At 45.5% G+C, this 19,404-nt stretch overlaps 1 protein-coding gene and 1 non-coding gene across 2 annotated transcripts; both read left to right on the forward strand.

Moving 5' to 3' along the window:
- The first annotated feature begins 386 nt into the window (after positions 1–386).
- Positions 387–18,898, forward strand: WNT8B (Wnt family member 8B). The gene is made up of 6 exons (XM_035138499.3): positions 387–669; positions 8,959–8,992; positions 12,513–12,651; positions 14,984–15,109; positions 16,732–16,874; positions 18,338–18,898. The coding sequence occupies exons 1-6, from the start codon at positions 602–604 to the stop codon at positions 18,896–18,898; spliced, it is 1,071 nt and encodes a 356-aa protein (XP_034994390.1). The 5' UTR covers positions 387–601.
- Positions 8,241–8,357, forward strand: LOC118096668 (U5 spliceosomal RNA). The gene has a single exon (XR_015950287.1). It is a non-coding gene; the product is annotated as a U5 spliceosomal RNA (small nuclear RNA).
- Positions 18,899–19,404: the final 506 nt, after the last annotated feature.

Here is a 19,404-nt window from a genome sequence, read left to right on the forward strand (position 1 = left end):
TCGTGCAAGTGCTGATTGCAACGGAAGTCCCCAAGGCGAAAGATCAAAGATTTGCAATAAGTCTTTCCAAGTTGCCTTTGGGGATGTTGCAGAGTTGTTGATGGTGGAGATTGCATCCAAGGACTATTGGAGGGATTTGCTTTGTCTCTTTCTGTCTTTTTATCTCTGTCAAACAACACCAACACCCCCCCCCAAAAAAAATCCTTTTTCTTGGTGCATTTGTCTTCGAGGGACCTGGGGTGTTCTTTTGATCAGTTCAGTCTCTCTTTGGCACTTGAATCCTGATTGGCTGAAGGACTTAGAGGGGGGAGAGAGAAATCTTTAATTAAGTAGATAATCTCTTCTTACAAATTTCAGTGGCTCCATTTCACCAATCCCCTTTGCTTGCACTTCAGGACCGATTGTCCTACAGCGCAGTTTGGATTCGGGGGTCTTTTAACTTCTCTGCACCCTTTAGGAGCAGAGGCTAGAAGCTCATTTTGCCCTTCTTCTCTTTTTTCTTCTCCCCCTCCTCAAATTACCATCCTAATATTTCAAGAGCTTCTTTTTCAGCCTTTTATTTGTTTGTTTGTTTGTTTTTGAGGGGGGAAGGGGCAGGATTATGTTTTGGACAGGCTCTTATCCAGCCACCTTGTTCCTTGTGTCCTTCTTCCACTTCAGCTATCCTTGGTGAGTATCCGGAGTTCCTTCCTTTGCGATGTAGCAGGCAGGCCCATGGGACGCCGCCGTGCAGGATCAAAGACACCCTTAACCTTGCTCTCTGAGCAACCACCACCCCTTTCCTATTTCTTGAGTTGCTAAAGGATGTTTTAGGCTTGTGAAGCCTGACCTCACCCAGAGGCACATCCTACAGACCCCCCCCCCCCTAGAGGACTGCTTGGAGAGATCACCGGGGATCTCAGAGAAGCCACTTTGCAAGGTATCGCATCCAATTTGCAAGGTGAACTTATCGCAGAAGAGCAGGGGTTCCTCTCTGAAGGTTCCCAAGCTACGAAGCGCTTGCCTTTGCCTCTCTCCTTTCCTCGCATTCTGTGTCTCCTTTTTGTTCCTAACCAGCAATATCAGCTGCTGCCTCCAAGATTCTGGTTGCATTGATTTAGCTGGTTGAAATCACAGCGTTGGGCTTGACAGTTCAATAATAAGGGAATAGCAAGGGTTATAAAGAAGAAGAAAATGCCAAAAGAGAACATTCGGCTTCGTTTTTTAACATCACGTTTCCGATTCGTTAAGATATTCCAATTGGCTCCCGCAGCAGTCAATAAGAGTTAACCGTTCTCAGATATAAACTGGCAATCAATTCAATTGGACCTTTCTGCTGCGTTGTCTATGTTTTCCGTGGTTCAGCCTGAAATGTTTTGTACTGGTGAGACCCAGAAAATGTGGAGCTCATGAAACTTGAGTGAACGCCTTTGAAATTGTCTGTTTTTAAAAAAAGAAATTTGGAAAGGATATCGGAGAAGCAAATGCCCAGCGTTCATGAGATAATAGGCAATAGGCAATACATTCTCTTTTACTGCATCTGTGTTAATTAGGCAACATGGAATTTACCATCAGGCAGAATTAATTCCGACAACAGGAATTCCCCCAATCACCTGATCTTGCTTGGCATCCTCTTGTCTCAGTGGAACAAAGTTGTCTGAGAGGATTCTGTGCTTGATAGACTCTGTGCTTGCCATGCTATCATCAGCAAGCTAAATTTTTGCAACCTGTTGAAATCTGGGGCTAAGTTTATCCGAGTTCAGTGCTGCTTGTGGCATCCTTTCAGAGAGTTTAACTCAACTGGGATTCCAGTATGCTGAGAGTGTAAAAATAACCAAGTTGTGCTGGGTGGGGAATAGATTTCTCATATCATTCCCCGTTGCGCTTAATCCGCACTAACAGAGGGATATTAAATCTGGAGAAATTGGCTAGGGAGCCCTATCTAAAACCCAGAGAGGGTTAGACTTTTGCAGTAGTGACTCAGAGGAGAGATTCTAGTGCAGGGGAAGAGAAGGAAGTTGTATCGACATCTTGAGCTTGTATTCCAAAAACAATACGATTTGCTTTTGGGATGTTAACAGCAGAAGTGCAAAAGGACTAAGGGCATGAACAAGTCATTCAGGCTTGCTGAAATGTTTGAAACCCTCTCATAGTTAAGCCAAGGGTGTCTCAATGGAGTGGGAAATAGGGTTGGGGAGGAGTGTGTGCGTGTGTGTGTGTGTGTGTGTGTGGCCTAAGGTTAAAAACTTCTGCCAGGAGAAAGGAGAGCCTCAGAGGGGTCTAAGAGCCTTCAACAAGAGCATTCCTCTTAACGGGTTGAGGATAATCTACAATTTTTCCTCCTGGCTCCCCGCTTCTTCCTTCTAACATCAAACCCGGTGGTCCCGTGCCGATCGGTCTAGCAGCAAAATGGGGCCACCCACAATTAAAGCCATCGTTTCTGTGCATCTGCATTCCAGATATGCAGTGGTGGAGCATTAATTTTAAAAAATAAAGGTGAAAGAGTTCCCAAGAACCAGAGTCCAGCGGGTGAGGTGGCTGGTGGAAATGTTTGTCTGTGAGCGAGAGAGAGAAAGAAAAAGAAAAGAAAAGAAGAGAGAGAGAGAGAGAGAGAGAGAGAGATCAAACTCTTAATAACTTATGGTATCCTGGAAGGATGCAGGGACTAGGGTCAGGATTTGTGCATGGTGAGGCTGGTATCTATTTTTAAGGACCCAAGGGGAAAGTGCTCTCTTCTGTCTGAATTAATTGTCCTTCCAAAGTCTCTTGAGATGAGGAGGAGGTCCAGCCCCAGCTGCTTAAAGTTTGCTAGACGGAGGCTTGAAATGTGGGGATACAAGATGCGCATTCCCAAACCTCCGTTCTCCCCTCTCTGGACTCTGTCATGTACACCATAGGGAGGAATATCCCTGTCTATGGACCATCGCTCCGTATGGAGGTTTAGGTTCAGGACTTGATGAACCGCTTGCTACTTGCCTGGAGCCCAAACCTCAGCTTCCAGCATTACAGAGGAAGCTGGGCTATAGCACTCGACTGCCAGGATCATTTGCCGCCTCCAAACTCCACAGCTACTGATGCTTCTGGCTCCAGGCTCAGAACAGAATCGACACACTTATTACCGGTAGTACACATTAGTGCAAATAAGGGCCACCGTTTGATTAATCTTGATAGCAGAACCTGCAATTAAACACCATCAGGTGCAATTTCAAACCCTCCAAGTGTCCCTATTTTCCAGGGACAGTCCCAGATTTACAGAAGCTTGAGTTGATCCTGAAGTGTCCTGCTTTTCCTTAACTTTACAATCTTTAGAAGACCTCTCAAGGCAGCCCTATATAGGGAAGTTTTCTAATGTTTGTGTGTGTGTGTGTGTGTGTTGGAAGCTGTCTAGAGTGGCTGGGGCAACCCAGCCAGACGGGTGGGGTAGAAATAATAAAATTATTATTAATATGTAATAGGACATCCCTATATTCACTGGAGAAATGTTGGAAGGCATGCAATTCATCTTTAACAATGCAATTGTATTGGCTGTTTTTATGTACGTACTTGTTTTGTATATGGGTTGGGGTTTCTTTTCGGTATTGTGAAATTGCCTCAAGATGCTTCCTAAGGAAGCTATTCATAAATGAAACAATGAATACAAAATCAAACAATCATACAAAATCAGCCAAGTACCAACTCTCCTCCTTGCTTCCCGGGTCTGTGTGGGCAACTATTTTCTTATCTGCCATGACCCAGGGGTAGGCAACCTAAGGCCCAGGGGCCAGATGCGGCCCAATCGCCTTCTCAATCCGGCCCATGGATGGTCCGGGAATCAGTGTGTTTTTACATGAGTAGAATGTGTGCTTTTATTTAAAATGCACCTCTCAGTTATTTGTGGGGTATAGGAATTTGTTCATCCCCCCCCCCCAAAAAAAATATAGTCTAGCCCACCACATGGTCTGAGGGATGGTGGACCAGCCCACGACTGAAAAAGGTTGCTGACCCCTGGCCATAACCCAACAATTTCAGGATAACCTGGGGAACACCTGATCATGACAATTCCTAGCCATACCTCTTATGGTGCCGTGAGAGAGTCCTGTCCTTATCAAAGCCACCAAATCTGTTCACCACGAGAGGCTAGTTTATGGAAACCCAACTAAGTGATGCTCCATGGACGGTCTCCACATTATGAAACTGACGCAACTAGCCAACTAGCTGTTGTGCCACATTTATGACTCCAAATCAAAACGCAACGCGCCAGCCTGTAAGAAAACCTGTGCCACATGTTGCACTACTAGGCCAGATGTGGACATAATTTAGACCAGAAATATCTGGGTGATTTGTAGTAAATCATCGCAACGCAGACCCTCCAAGTGTCCCTTTTTTCCCAGGGACATTCCCAGATTTACAGAAGCCATCCCGGTTTCTGATTTGATCCCGGAATGTCCCACTTTCCCTTAGGGCATCCTTATTTTCATTGGAGAAATGTCGAAGGGTATTGGGTAGTAGTAGTAGTAATAATAATAATAATAATAATAATAATAATAATAATAATAATTTATTCTTTATACCCCGCCCATCTGGCTGGGTTTCCCCAGCCACTCTGGGCGGCTCCCAACAGAGTATTAAAAACACAATAAAACATCAAACATTAAAAACTTCCCTAAACAGGGCTGCCTTCGGATGTCTTCTAAAAGTCAGATAGCTGTTTATTTCCTTGACATCTGGTGGGAGGGCATTCCACATGGCAGGCGCCACTACCGAGGAGGCCCTCTGCCTGGTTCCCTGTAACCTCACTTCTCACAGGGAGGGAACTGCCAGAACACAACCAAGGAAATAAGTAACTATAAGTAACTATACAACCTTTAGAAGAAACCTGAAGGCAGCCCTGTATAGGGAAAGTTTTTTTTTAATGTTTAATGTTTTATTATGTTTTTATATATGTTGGAAGCTGCCCCGAGCGGCTGAGGCAGTTAGATGGGTGAGGTGAAAATATAATCATAATCATAAAAATAGGCAAGCTCAGGTGCATTGACCCTGATTTTAGCTGCAGCTGCCTGTGACTCTTATTCCTAGAATGAAAAACAACAATGCAGAATATCTGCTAGCCAGTGCTATTTTTATAGAAAAAGAGGTGCTGGAACGCACCATGAACACCTCTCTTGTCCTCTTATAATGGCAATGGTGCCTACCTGAAAGTTGCTAGAACTGACTTCCAGTGAGTTCTGGCTGAAAAGAGCCCTGTTGCTAGTGATGGACATAACTGGGAAATGTTCATCTGCAAGGTTCGTTGGGACGGTCTCCTCCTCATCCGTGAAGTGTCTATGGCTCTATGCCTCTCTGTCTCAGGTCTACCAAGACATCAATGGACAAATGTTGGTCTGCTATATAAGCTTTCACTGAAGAGACGATTCAGAGCTTTTCTGTACCTTTCCCATTGATGCATGGGAACAAGGACGCAGGTGGCGCTGTGGTCTAAACCACTGAGCCTCTTGGGCTTGCTGATCAGAAGGTCAGCGGTTCGAATCCCCATGACGGGGTGAGCTCCCATTGCTCTGTCCCAGCTCCTGTCAACCTAGCAGTTCAAGTAGATAAATAGGTACCGCTGTGACGGGAAGGTAAATGGCATTCCCGTGCACTCTGGTTTCCGTCACAGTGTCCCGTTGAGCCAGAAGCGGTTTAGTCCTGCTGGCCACATGACCCAGAAAGCTGTCTGTGGACAAACACCGTCTCCTTCATCCTGAAAGCGAGATGAGTGCCGCACCCCCATAGTTGCCTTTGACTGGACTTAACCGTCCAGGAGTCCTTTACCTTTACCTTTTTCAAGGAAATCAGCAAAATCTACTGGAGAAAAAGGTTGAAGGGAAATTAGGGTGCTTCTTGAATAATTTTTTCTAAGCAACAAATCGCACCAGAAGTGATTCCTGTGACGGTGGTTTTTTTGGGTGTGTGTGTCATCATGAGAACAAGTTGTATGCCCAGCCACAACTGGAAAGTTGTGTTTCATGAGATTGTAAGGCAACAGATTGTTTTAATGACCCTTCCACTCATGGCTTTGCATATATCCATAAATAGGATGTGCATTTGTAGGATATTGGAGTAATTACTAAAGGAGAGCGAGTAGCCCATTCTGTAGCTGTTGTAGTCTTCATGGTGCGTTTTCCGTTGCTCTTCTTGATATGCTGATTTCTCATTTTGATTGGTTTTGTCAATTTGTATGTAATTTGCGTATTCTAACCCGTGGATTGTGCTTGACCTGGGATATACTGTGATGAAGAGTGAGCTAACAATATGCCACAATACACCAACAATACAACAACAATATGCCACAATACACCAACAAATAGCAATAATAATTGCCTACAGAGATGAAGTGGTAATTTCAGGAAGCAACCAACATTGCTTTTAGAGGTTTTGCTTTCAGACGACACCTTAATGCCCTTCTTAATGTGTGCCTACCATCCTCTTTAGATTGTGAATTGCAATTTAATATGCTGCGGCTCTGCCAGGAGCAAGTATTCCTGAGGTCCAGTAATACTTCCTTGGCTATTGTTGTTGTTGTTTTTTCAAAATCTGATATAGTTATCTTCTGAGCATAATCGAGAAGATCTGCAACTCAGCCAAGCAGAAATAAAATCCAAAAGATTCAGGGCCAATGGAAATAATGTTTTGACTCTGTTATCACTAAAAAGCCACTGCAACGTAATAACAGGCTTGCTGGATCAGGCCAGAGAAGAAGATACACATTCAGTTAAACACTTAATTAAACAATAAATGGATGAAAAGCAAGATTTAAGCAGTAAAAAAAACCTTTTAAAACAACTTTTAAAAATTTGACGGCTTTATTCCATATCCTAGCTTCAAGGCCATTCGGGTATTTAATCCCATCGTCTTGGAAAAGAGGATCAGGGTGGTCGTCTGCCTCTTTAGCTTAGAGTCTGCTTAGTTCACCCAATTGGGAGTCTCTGGCTGTCCTGTTCACTCCATGGCAAGTGGTAAATTGACAGAAACTGACTCTAAAAAAAAGAAATGATCACAACTTCTATGGTTAAAGGGAACATCTCCACACATTTTGCGCCAGCGATTAATCTGTCCCCTTGTGTGCTGGCCGGTAAACTTGAATCTGTGTGCTCTGTCTTTTCTCCTTCCTTGACAACTGCCCTTGCCTTTGAAGGGAGATAAAGCCAATCTGCTAAGAAGTGGTGTTTTAATAGAATTATTTCCATTGGGGTCTTTCCTGACAAAGGATGCAACTTGAATGCAGCCCCTTTGCTCTTTCCTGCACGGCACAAACTATCCGGAGCATCGTTTCACATCTTGTCCAAACTGGGAAACTGGTTCCCGGTTTCAGATACAGCCAGGAGCTCAAACCAACTGTGGTTTTAATACCCTGGGCTTGCTTCCTAAACTGGGAACCAGTTGTTCCGTTTGGACGAAAATGAGAAGTTTTAGAAGCTTCCTGATTTGATTGCTCGTGTTGTGTAGGGAGGGGAAAGGTGCGTGCTACACAACATGGAAAATTGATACCTCAATTTATTAGGCTGAGATATGATCATCATTATGGGAGGGTGATGAAAATCAACAAGGAAACCTGAGAGATTGGGGGTGGAGAATCACTAGGGGGATAAAAGCATTCTTCTTGGGTTTCACAGTCGGTTCTTGCGGTCTATTCTTTGCGTGTCCCACATAAACTTTATTTCAGTTTTATGGTGGAGAGATGCAAAGCTTTATAAGTTCATTAAAAACTTACATTTAGGGGTAGCATTGCCTCGCCCTCATCTACTCTGGGTGAAGTTCTGTTTCCATATCAACAGACACACCTTTTAAGCTAAATGCAACTGCAATAATTACCCAGATCTTCTGGGGGGGGGGACACTTTCCAGATATACATTTCGGTTCCTTCTTGTCCCATCCACAGTGACTTGGGAAGAGGGGTGTTTCTTCCCCTTCTCCTATGTGGTCAAGGAAGGCTTGAAAATGAGGTCTTACTGGGGTACAATCACCTCTTAGGTTTTTGTAAATCTTTCTACATAGGTGGAACTGCTCAAATTTCACTTGAAAAGCTCCGTTTTTGATAACCGCATTTCAACAGGAAAAAGTGATTTTTCAACATTTTCTGACAATTTTATATTCTATTTCGTTATATCTATTAAATTGTAAATCTGGGCCACCCCCGTCTGATTTTTTATGTGTTCAGTGTCTCACTTAGTTTTTGCGTCTTCAGGCAACAAATGTTCATTTTTATTTGTTATAGGGGCTTTCTTATTTCACTTCTACGAAAAGTTCTCTGGTTTCTCGTATAAATCTTTCGCCTTTTACTAAAGATTTCCATGTTTTAGAAGGCATCTGAAGGGACCCCTGGATTGGGAAGTTTTTAATGTTTGATGTTTTGTTACGTTTTTATATGTGCTGCCCAGAGTGGCTGGGGAAACCCGGCCAGATAGGAAAGTTATAAATAAAATCATCATCACCATCATCTTTCCATCTTTTGTATACTAAGTACAAAATAGAAAGATACATCTAACAGTTGGAAGGCTAGGGGGTGGGTGGGAAGAATACAATTAAAATCTATATAAAATCATACTGAAGGTGTCATATCAAGAAATATCTAATACCTCCACCATGCTGTTAAATAAATTTCTAATGCCTTCATCGGTCTTCAGACTTTGACAAGCATTTTCTCTCTCTGTTCATGTGTGGTCTCCTCTCCATTTCGTACAATACCTTTGCAGCCACAAGCCTACTGCCAACCATTACTCCATCCTGTTTTTTTAAACCCCAAGTACAACTACTTGACCATAATTCAACTATCTTTAGGCAATGAATCAGGGCAGGGAGAGGCTCGCAGCCCCAAGGAGCCCTCAGCAGTACCTACTGGGCAACAATGGGCTTGGTTCAGTGAGTGGGATGACTCTCCAAGAGCTGGGCAGGGGTGGCACAGAGGAATTCCAGGCATCCCCTCTGCTTCTCTCCATTGATGAACCCTTTTCTCCCTTCCAGGTCAGTGAATAATTTCCTGATGACTGGTCCCAAGGTAAGTGCATTTCCTTTGATCTGCGTTTCTAATTCCAGCAAGCCGAGATCTGCTGGGAATCTGGCTTGTTCCCAGCCTCCCAGGTTTGCTAAGGTTTGGACAGGGGCTCCCTGCACTCTCCGTTTCTTGAGTGCCGAATCTTAAGCACAAAAAGCAAGGAGAGAAGCTGTTTTTCTCCTTTTCTAAAGAGCTCGGGGTGGTATTCCCAACCCCACCCCACCCCCATTCTATCTTCCCAACATCCCTGCCCAAGGCAATCCAGGGAGGTTTATGGCTGGGCAGGTTTCAGAGATTTGAATCCAAGTTGCTAAAGTCCAGATTCAACTCTTGATGACTTGAACCTTACGCATAGTGCTAAGCAGTGTTATTTTTTCTAGAAAAAGAGGTGCTGGAACTCACCAGGAATGCCTCCCTTGTTCTCTTATTATGGCAATGGCACCTACCTGAGAGATGCTGAAAAAAGCCCTGGTGTTAGGGTTACTAGTTTGCTGGCTGGTGTTTTTTTTTTAATGGTCCCCGCTCTTGCACCTTTCATGTATTAGCAGGTAGCTAATGCTAATTTCCATGCTGTGGAATTGCTATCCACAGAACGTATTGTTCTGCTTTCCTTTGGACCGAATCAGTGAGGCTGAGGGTGGGGGTGGGGGTCTTGTCGTCTGAGCAGCCCAGGACCTCCAGACACACTTGTGCCCTGGGAAGGTCACTTCCGTGCAGGGCCGGCTCTAGGGGTAGGCTGGGTGGGCCAGAGCGATCTCTGCATCATGGCGCCAGGGCGCTCGACATGCTTGAGACGGCCCTGCTTCCATGTTGCCAACACAGCGGTCCCCCCCCCCCGGAGGCGCACTTCATTCTCTCTCTCGAGACAGACAAATGCCAACAGCGGCCGTGTTGTGGGGCATGCGAAAGCATCACCCGATCGAGCCCAGAGGTGTCAAGTATAAAATGGAACAGGTCAACATACAAATGCAACCTAGCAAACACAAGACGGGTTCCTTGAGATAACAGTCTCATAAGCCTCTTGAGTTGTAGGCAGTGGCCTAGCATGGGGAGGGGGACCCACAGGGGCAGTTTCCCTGGCGGCAAAATGGTCAGGGGCGCAAAATTTCAACACTCGGCACTGCCTCAGTACGGCGGGGCGCTTCTGTTGCTGAGCTCTGTTGAAAATGGCTTCTCCGTTGTTATAAAATCATATGGAATTGACATCTCAAGCCAACAGAGGAACTCTTGTTTTCTTATCTCTCCAGTTGCGATCTCCTGGGTGATGTTCCGAGTGCTGGCATTTTGGTACAAACCCTGCTTAATCTTTTAAGGGGCCATAAAATAAGGCTCTCCCCAATGGTGCATTCTGCAACAGTGCATTGGCGGTAGATTTACCGTATTCTGCATTCGTTTGTTCTGTGGCGTTCCTCGATGCTTCCACATTATTGTGGAACAAAAGCAAAACAAAACAAAGAAACTAGAACATTTGTGGCATAAAATTTACCAGATTTCTTATGCGGTATGCCGATTGGAAGCAAAGCAGTGTGACTCCCCCCCCCCCCCAAAAAAAACTTTTGCAGATGCAAACAGTATTAAAAGTGGATTGCATGTGACTTTTCCTGTAGCATCTTGAGCACAAAAAATCCTGGGTGCCTGGATATTTGAAGGGGCCCTTTGGCTGTAATCCTATGCACACTTACTTGGGAGTAAGCCCCATTGAAGTTGCTCTGCCGGTCCCGTCTGTTGTAGAAAAACAAACACAGCTGCCTGCCTTGAAGACTTTGAATAGGGCTTCCACCACCGATACTGTTTCATAGAGGAAAACACCATATTGAACTTGGCCCCCTGAAGTAAAAGGAAGGAAAGGAAAAGGGGTGGGGAGTTGAGGAGGGGGCCACACATCTGAAGAGTCTAGATAAAAGTCTGGCTGTACTTGACCGGTTTGCTGTTTGGGGGTTGGGCTGGGAAGTGGATTAAGAGGCTGGGAGAAAGCATGATCTAAGTGGGAAGTTAGCAAACGAGGGGCTCTGCAGTTCTCAACAGTGTGGGGTCTGGCTCAGCCACGCAGTTAGCACATAGACCAGGTCAGGGATCCTGCAAAAAGAAAACGGGAGCAAACTAACTAAAACACAAAACAAACGAACAAAATGCCTAGGTGGTAAACTGTGGTGGTGGTGTGGTGGTATTGATCCTGATCCAAAGGGTTCCATATTCTACTGGTCCTCCTTCTTCAGGGAAATTGAGAGAACAGTAATTCAAAGTCCTGGTGTGCTGCCAGACACCCTGTTTTCCAGGGACGGTCCTGGATTTACAGAAGCCATCCCAGTTTCTGGTTTGATCCCGGAATGTCCCGCTTTTCCTTAGGACGTCCCTATTTTCATCGGAGAAATGTTGGAGGGTATGTGCTGTCCCTTCTATCTCTTACCCAGAGGAAATAGAAGGGGTAGCACATCCAGATTTCGAAATCCTGTTATTTGAAATTCCTGAGGAAGGACCAGTAGGGTCTGATGTGCACTGGGTCAATAAGCCCTTCCCCTCTCTGTCCTGATGCTTTTTTGCTTTTGTTTCCAGGTCAGGCAAAGTAGATAAAATCTTAGATGGAAAAGACCCCAGGGGTCCTCTATTCCAACCCCTTGCAATGCATGAATCTCAGCTAAAGCATCCACGACTCTCCAGTTTCCTGTACATTTTCCTCTCCTGTGATTGAGACTTTGATTTGTCTGCCTCATTCTTGAGCATTCCCTAGCTTAAAATTTGGGTGGTCGTGGGGTTTTGAGCTTACCTCGGTGTTGTGAGTTGGTTAGTGTTTAAACATTTCTCCAGCCTCCCTAAATTTCCTGATCTGGAAAAAAACCATATCTCCCCCCCCCCCAACCACAGGAATTTCACACACAAAGCCCCCCAATGCTCTCCCATGTGATTATTATTTTGTTATTAATAATTAAATTTCTCCACCGCCCTTCATCCGAGGATCACCGGGATGGAGAAAAACTGGGACAAATTTTCAGCACAGCCCTGAAAATTCAACATCCTCTTTTCAATGCAAGGAACAAGAAGGCACTCAAGACTCAGTTCAAAAGAGGCAAATCTCTTGGTAATCTAAAGGAGAAGTAGCAGGCGAGACATTCCGAACGCCCTGGAATGAGTGGTTTAGGAAGCTGCACTTTCTCACTTTTTTAGTACTTTATATTCAGATCATGCTCTGTTTTGCCTTTTCAGCTTCTAATAGAATTGTTCTTCGAATTCATCACTTACTGGTTCCATGTTAAATATGGAAGACGTCACCAAATTAACTGCACAATCTTATCTCTGTTCGACTTGAACCCTGGACATGGTCAGACAAGTCTCCTGGGGAGGGGTAGAGCACATAGCCACCCCCTTCCTGGGCCTTCCAGGAGACATTGATGCTGAGTCCGATTTTGCCGTGCTGAGGATACAAATAGGGGTTTCCTTTGTCGGGCAAGGATCGAACTCTTAGAGGCAGGTTTCGAGGGAGAAGGCATGGCCAATCTCTTTTGTCCTTGCTCTTTCCTCCCTGCAGGCATACCTCATCTACTCCAGCAGCGTTGCGGCCGGCGCACAGAGTGGGATTGAGGAATGCAAGTTCCAGTTTGCTTGGGATCGCTGGAACTGCCCAGAGAGAGCTTTGCAACTCTCCAGCCACGGAGGACTGCGTAGTGGTAAGAAAATGGCAAGAAGGTTGGCCAGGGGCTTCCTTAGACATTGCCTGCCTGAGGGCCCCCCCCCAAACGCCCCCCCTTTAACTCAAGTTGGTCCAGCAAGCTGGTCAAATTATTTTAAACCCCTGAGGTAGAAAAGCCCCACAAGCACCTCCCTCCCTCCCTGGCAATGCAAATATGATGGTAATGCATTAAATAACTAACAATTTGCTGCCAGTTCATGACACCCAGGCAGCTGCCTCGCTCAGTCTAAAGATAGGACCGGCCCCATAGGAGCTGTTAAGGGGCTTTAAGGATGTTTTTTTTAACTGCCAATTCCCCAGAGTTTATGTGCCCTTTTAAAGACGCAGTCACCCCAGGAAGAAGCTTTGATGATCTCACAACCATCAGCGACATAATCTAGTTCCCTGGCAATGGATCTATCTACCGTATTACACAACAGGGGAGCTAAGGAGAAAAAGCTATGGCTGACTAGTGCTTTAGCCAAATATGGTTACCTAGTGCTTTTTTCCCCTCGGGGGTACGCAGGGGTACGCATACCCCTAAACATTTTGTGAATCTAACGGGAGAAGAAACTATATATATATATTTCTTCTCTAGCACGGTGCTTGGCCAGTTTCGTTCTTACAACCTCCGACGGTGGTTTCCTTTCCTTTCCCGGTATTTCCTGAGTCGCAGACGGAAGCGAGCGTAAGGGGTCAGCAAACTTTTTCACCGGGGGACCCGTCCACTGTCCCTCAGGCCTTGTGGGTGGGGGGCGGACTATATTTTTTGGGGGGAATGAATGAATTCCTATGCCCCCAAAATAACCCAGAGAAGGACACATTCTACCCATGTAAAAACACGCTGATTCCCGGACTGTCTGCAGGCTGGATTTAGAAGGCGACTGGGCCGGATCCGGCCCCTGGGCCTTAGTTTGCCTACCCATGGTTTAATGTGTGAAGCAGCGTGGAATGTGGACGTGTGGTGTTTTACTGATGAAAGTTTGGCCTCATTGAGGGGGCAGTAGTTCAATATGAGTAATGCATGTTCTTTGTACTTTTGTCCATTTATTGTATTTATTTCCCCTGATTTGAACTATAAAATGGTGCTTTTCTTGAGTCAAAATGAGAGTACCCCTAAACTTTTTTTAAAAAAGAAAAGAAAAAAAGCACTGTGGTTACCAAATCTGGCTAATCTGCCTATCTTTGCACAACCTCCAGCTGTGACCCATGGGCGGCACTGCCACCCGAGAGAAATTCAGAGAACAAAAAGCCAAACAGGTGGTGTTGTTTTTTATTACAATCTGGACGGCTTCAGGATGAGCAACAGACTCACATAGGAGCTGCTACACCCACTCAGCGCCAAAACTTTCCCAAGCGGCTTTTCCCTCCTGGCGAGCAAAGAGGGAGCCAGTTCCTTCCCCACCAATATTTGCTCTACTAGATATTTCTCTGTTTGAATCTACGGTAGATATTTCTTTACATTTCACCCACATGTACACTGCAGTGGAGAGAGCAGCCACATCGCTACATGGCACATCGATGGTCCTGAACAGTTGAGCTGGCTGTTCTTTCTGCTATCATAGGCAAAGGCTGCAGCTCTGTGTCCAGATGTTTTGGAACTACAACTCCCATGATCCCTGACCACTGGCCCTGTTAGCTAGGGATCATGGGAGTTTTAGTTCCAAAACACCTGGAGAGCCAAGGTTGCCTATGCCTGCTTCACACCCTTAAGATATCAATGACTATGCCTTCTTCTCTTTCCATGGTTCATTTTACATATCATAAATCCCTGCATATTTTACAAACTATACCATTCAGTATTCCATTATTGCATCCATCAAAACTTATTTACACTGTTGAATTTATCTTAATGCTGCCAATGTTTTCAGCTGTACACAATTACTTCCCATATATTCAATAAACCTTTTCCAATCCTCTTTAAACGTATGTTCTTCTTGTTCTCTTATTCTATATGTTAGGTCTGCAAGCGGTGCGTATTCCATCAGTTTAAGTTGCCATTCTTCTTTAGCTGGGACCTCACTCATTTTCCATTTTGGGGCTAACAAAACACGGACACCACCGTAGTAGCATACATAAACAACTTTTTCTTGACACATGACAGTTTCAATCTGAATTATCCCCAACAGAAAGGACTCTGGTTTTGGGGGGAAGTACTTTAAAACATTTTTTTTCAATTCATTATGGATCATTTCCCAATACTCTTTTACAAGTCCATGTGTCCATTCAGCCTTACTGATCATGGATGCTCCGAATCACAGGAGCTGCTGCTGTGTCGTCCTGCCTTGCGCCTCCTTTAGTTTCCTTTTTCCTGTGTCTTCGTTTGACAGCAAACCGAGAAACAGCCTTTGTCCATGCAATCAGCTCCGCTGGAGTCATGTACACACTGACACGCAATTGCAGCCTGGGCGACTTTGACAATTGTGGATGCGATGATTCACGCAACGGGCAACTTGGTAAGGACTCTTGTGCAGGGTTGCCATATTTCAAAAAGTAAAAACCAGGACAACCCCAAAAGTTGTTGAGCTTTTTTGATTGACTTGCCTAAGATCCAGGACAAAGCGCTGCCTTTCGGAAATATCAATTCCAATATCAATTCCGCCTTTGAAATCCAAGTCATGTCCGGAAAAATCCGGACATATGGCAGCCCTACTCTTGTGACCATTCTTATTGCGAGAAGCAAAACTGCCAATCCAAACATAATATTTCTTGCCCTTCTCCACATCCTCACTTTATTAGAATCATAGATCAGAGTTGTAAGGGTCCCTAAGAATCCTGTAGTTTATATGCAGCTTTCCCATATGGGGATCGAACCTGCGACCTTGCTGTTATCAGCACCATGCTCTAACCAACAGAGCTAGAAAACTTTGCAGGATTGATTCTCCCCTATCAGTGCTATGGCAGTGAGTGCAATCCTATGCATGTCCATTCAGAAGTCAGTCCCTCTGAATTCAGTGGAAATTACTCCCACCAGGTAAGTGAACATAGGACTGTAGCTTCAGTATTCTGCAAGAAATGGTGTATTTTCATAGAATCCTAGAGATGGGCGGAGGACCTTGGAGGTGATCTAGTTCAACCTCCTGTGCAATTCAATGCACTCACTCAGACGGCTTGAAACAGTCACGGCTTTTTTCCAAAGAATCCTAGGAACTGTGGTTTGTTAAGGGTGCTGAGAGTTTGCTAGGAGACCTCTATTTCCCCTCGGAGAGCCACAATTCCTAGAGTTCCCCGCAAAAAGGGTTTGATTGTTAAACCGCTCTGGGGAATGTGGAATTTGTTATCGCCCCTAAAACAAATCTTGTTCTTGAGAATCCAGCTCTTTTCTGGCTGCATCTGTAACACTCACCATGAGGATGAAAGGGTTAAAAGAAGCTAGTCTGGTATGCCACTGCAGCAGCTAGAATTGTATTAGCAAGGAATTGGAAATCTGAAGATCTACCGACGGTGGACGACTGGCAGATGAAGCTGATACATACCTGCCACGTTCCTCTCTGAAAAATAAGGGACCGGACCGGAAGTAGCATACCGGAAGTAGTGCTGCCGCCATTTTGGAACTGGGCAGAGCATGCTCAGAAGTGACTTTTGATGCTGCTCCGCCCAGTTCCAAAATGGCCACCGCACCAGAATAAACCGGGGAAAAACAAAAAAATCTGTTTTTTCGGCTGGGGACAGCTGGAAAAACGGGGGTTTCCCGGGGAATATGGGAGACTTGGCAGCTATGAGCTGATAGAATTTATGGAACTGTCTGAACTGACTGGGAGAATCCGAGAGCAGGGAAAAGAGACGGTGGAAGAAGATTGGAAGAAATTTAAGATTTATTTGGAAAAGAATTATAAGATTAAAAATAGATTATAGGGAAGTGGAAGTACAAAGAGGCTGAAGTAGCATAAAGAAATATTTTTACTTTTTACCTTTGTTCTTTGTTTTTCTTCTTTGTTTTTTGTATTTTTTCCATATTTTTTCCTGTATGTGTTATAAAATCAATAAAAATATATATAAAATAAAAAAATAAAAGAAGCTAGTCTGCCTCTGAAGTCTGCTGCCTGGTGACATCTCTCTCTTTCTCTCTCTCCAACAGGAGGACAAGGATGGCTTTGGGGAGGCTGCAGTGACAATGTGGGCTTTGGGGAGGCCATTTCAAAGCAGTTTGTGGACGCACTTGAGACAGGGCAGGACGCCAGAGCAGCGATGAACCTGCATAACAATGAGGCAGGCAGAAAGGTAACAACGCATTTTCCACCTATGGCAAATGAAAAAGTTTGAAGCAGGAGATGGGTATCCTTTAGCTTGCTACCTGATGGGGTAGCCTCCTCTGGCGCATACAGCTTGATACAGAGAAACACTTTGGCAAGTTTTCTGAAGGCTCCAGAATTTAATGTCAGCAGGTTCATAAATTTCTGTTGAAATTGGAAGGCTCTGCCCACCGATGGAAGAGTTTTCTAAAATAGTTGGAAAGCACCCCCTCCCTTTCAGGTAGAAAATCATGATACATTTCAGTCAAAAGTCTTCTAGTTCTAGATACTGAACTTGCAGGACACAGGTGGCGCTGTGGTCTAAACCCCTGAGCCTCTTGGGCTTGCTGATCGGAAGGTCGGCAGTTCGAATCCGTGAGACGGAGTGAGCTCCTGTTGCACTGTCCCAGCTCCTGCCAACCTAGCAGTTTGAAAGTACGCCAGTGCAAGTAGATAAATAGGTACCATTGTGGCGGGAAGACAAACGGCGTTTCAGTGTTGTTCTGGTTTCCGTCCCGGTGTTCTGTTGCACCAGAAATAGTTTAGTCCTGCTGGCCACATGACCTGGAAAGCTGTCTGTGGACGAACGCCGGCTCTCTTGGCCTGAAAGCGAGTTGAGCGCTGCAACCCCACAGTCGCCTTTGACTGAACTTAACCGTCCAGGGATCCTTTACCTTACCTTTTTACTGAACTTGGGCTGGGGGGTGGGGGAGTGGCCAGTGCTGGATTTACGTATAAACTAAACAAACTATAGCTTAGGGCCCCACTCTCTTGGGGGCCCAATTTTTTTTTTTAAGGAAAATATAAGATAAAAACAATTGCTTTGATAAAATATGTGTTTTGTTATGTGCAAATGGTTTTAGATACCTATTAGATCTAGAAATGATCGTACATCATACAGTGGAACCTCGGTTTATGAACACCTGGGTTTATGAATTTTCAGTTTACGAATGCCGCGGACCCATCTGGAACGGATTAATTCACTTTCCATTACTTTGAATGGGAAAGTTTGCTTCAGTTTATGAACACTTCAGTTTATGAACAGACTTCTGGAACCAATTACACCCATGCTTCGGGTTAAGTATGCTTCAGGTTGAGTACTCCGCGGACCCGTCTGGAACGGATTAACCCACTTTCCATTACTTTTAATGGGAAAGTTCGCTTCAGTTTATGAATGCTTCAGTTTATGAACAGACTTCCGGAACCAATTGTGTTCATAAACCGAGGTACCACTTTATGTGTTTTGTTATGTGCAAATGATTTTAGATACCTATATCATATATTCAACACAAAAAAACAGTGACAATTTGTTGTTGACAAAGGACAGCTGGACATATAAGGGGCACCAGTAGCTTAGGGCCCCATCAAACCTAAATCCGGCCCTGGGAGTGGGTTCCGGTCCACCTGGGCTTCTTGCATGGCATTCCCTCTTGTCTTTTCCTTCCTCTCTAGGCCGTGAAAGGGACCATGAAGAGGACCTGCAAATGCCATGGAGTATCCGGCAGCTGCACCACGCAGACCTGCTGGCTGCAGCTGCCCGAGTTTCGAGAAGTAGGGACCTACCTGAAGGAGAAATACCACAAAGGGCTGAAGGTCGACTTGCTCCAAGGGGCAGGCAACAGTGCCGCCAGCCGGGGGGCAATTGCGGAAACCTTCAGCTCCATCTCCAAGAAGGAGCTGGTCCATCTGGAGGACTCCCCCGACTACTGCCTGGAGAACAAGACTCTGGGCTTGCTGGGGACGGAGGGCCGGGAGTGTCTGAAGAGGGGCAAGGCCTTGAGTAAGTGGGAGAAGCGTAGCTGCCAGCGTCTGTGCGGGGACTGTGGGCTGGCCGTGGAGGAGCGGCGAGCCGAGATGGTGTCCAGCTGCAACTGCAAGTTCCACTGGTGCTGCGCCGTCCGGTGTGAGCAGTGCCGCAAGCGCGTCACCAAATATTACTGCGTGCGCAAGGAGAAGCGGGAACGCGGTGGGGGCAGCGCGGCCTCCCGCAAACTCAAGAGGAAGCAGTCCTAAAACCATCCGCCTGCCATCCGCCTCCCCCTCTGATTTTTTTCTTCACTTCTGAATAGTATTTAAGTTAGAACCAACAACCCTGTACAGTGGTACCTTGGTTCCCGAACGGCTTAGTTGTAGAACAAATCAGCTCCCCAACTCCGCAAAGCTGGAAGTAAGTGTTCCGGTTCGCGAACGTTTTTCGGAAGCCGAACGTCCGACGCGGGAAGCTCCTGCAACCAATCGGAAGCCGCGCCTTGGTTTTCGAACGGTTTCGGGAGTCGGATGGACTCCCGGAACGGATTAAGTTCGAGAACCAAGGTACCACTGTAGTTGGGGAAGCCCAGAGGGAGGAAGCTCGCAGGCATTCCGGCAAAGATGAAGTTTCCAGGAACCCCCACAGACTGTTGTGGTGTGCGGTGAAATTTTTTCCGCAGGGGAACAGTAAGGGCCAGAGGCACCAGTTTGTAAGGCTGACCGGGGGGGGGGGGAGAGGAGAGACTGCACATACATTATTTCAATGTCCC

This window comes from Zootoca vivipara, chromosome 5 (genome assembly GCF_965207765.1).
Source record: "Zootoca vivipara chromosome 5, rZooViv2.hap1.1, whole genome shotgun sequence".
Classification (NCBI taxonomy): domain Eukaryota; kingdom Metazoa; phylum Chordata; class Lepidosauria; order Squamata; family Lacertidae; genus Zootoca; species Zootoca vivipara.

What these genes read in the sequence shown, in the direction of transcription:
- WNT8B (XM_035138499.3), top strand. Translation starts at nt 602, where the DNA reads ATGTTTTGGACAGGCTCTTATCCAGCCACCTTGTTCCTTGTGTCCTTC. An exon ending in TTCCACTTCAGCTATCCTTG is followed by an intron (nt 670 to 8,958) that starts GTGAGTATCCGG and finishes TCTCCCTTCCAG; the next exon opens with GTCAGTGAATAATTTCCTGA. An exon ending in TCCTGATGACTGGTCCCAAG is followed by an intron (nt 8,993 to 12,512) that starts GTAAGTGCATTT and finishes TCCTCCCTGCAG; the next exon opens with GCATACCTCATCTACTCCAG.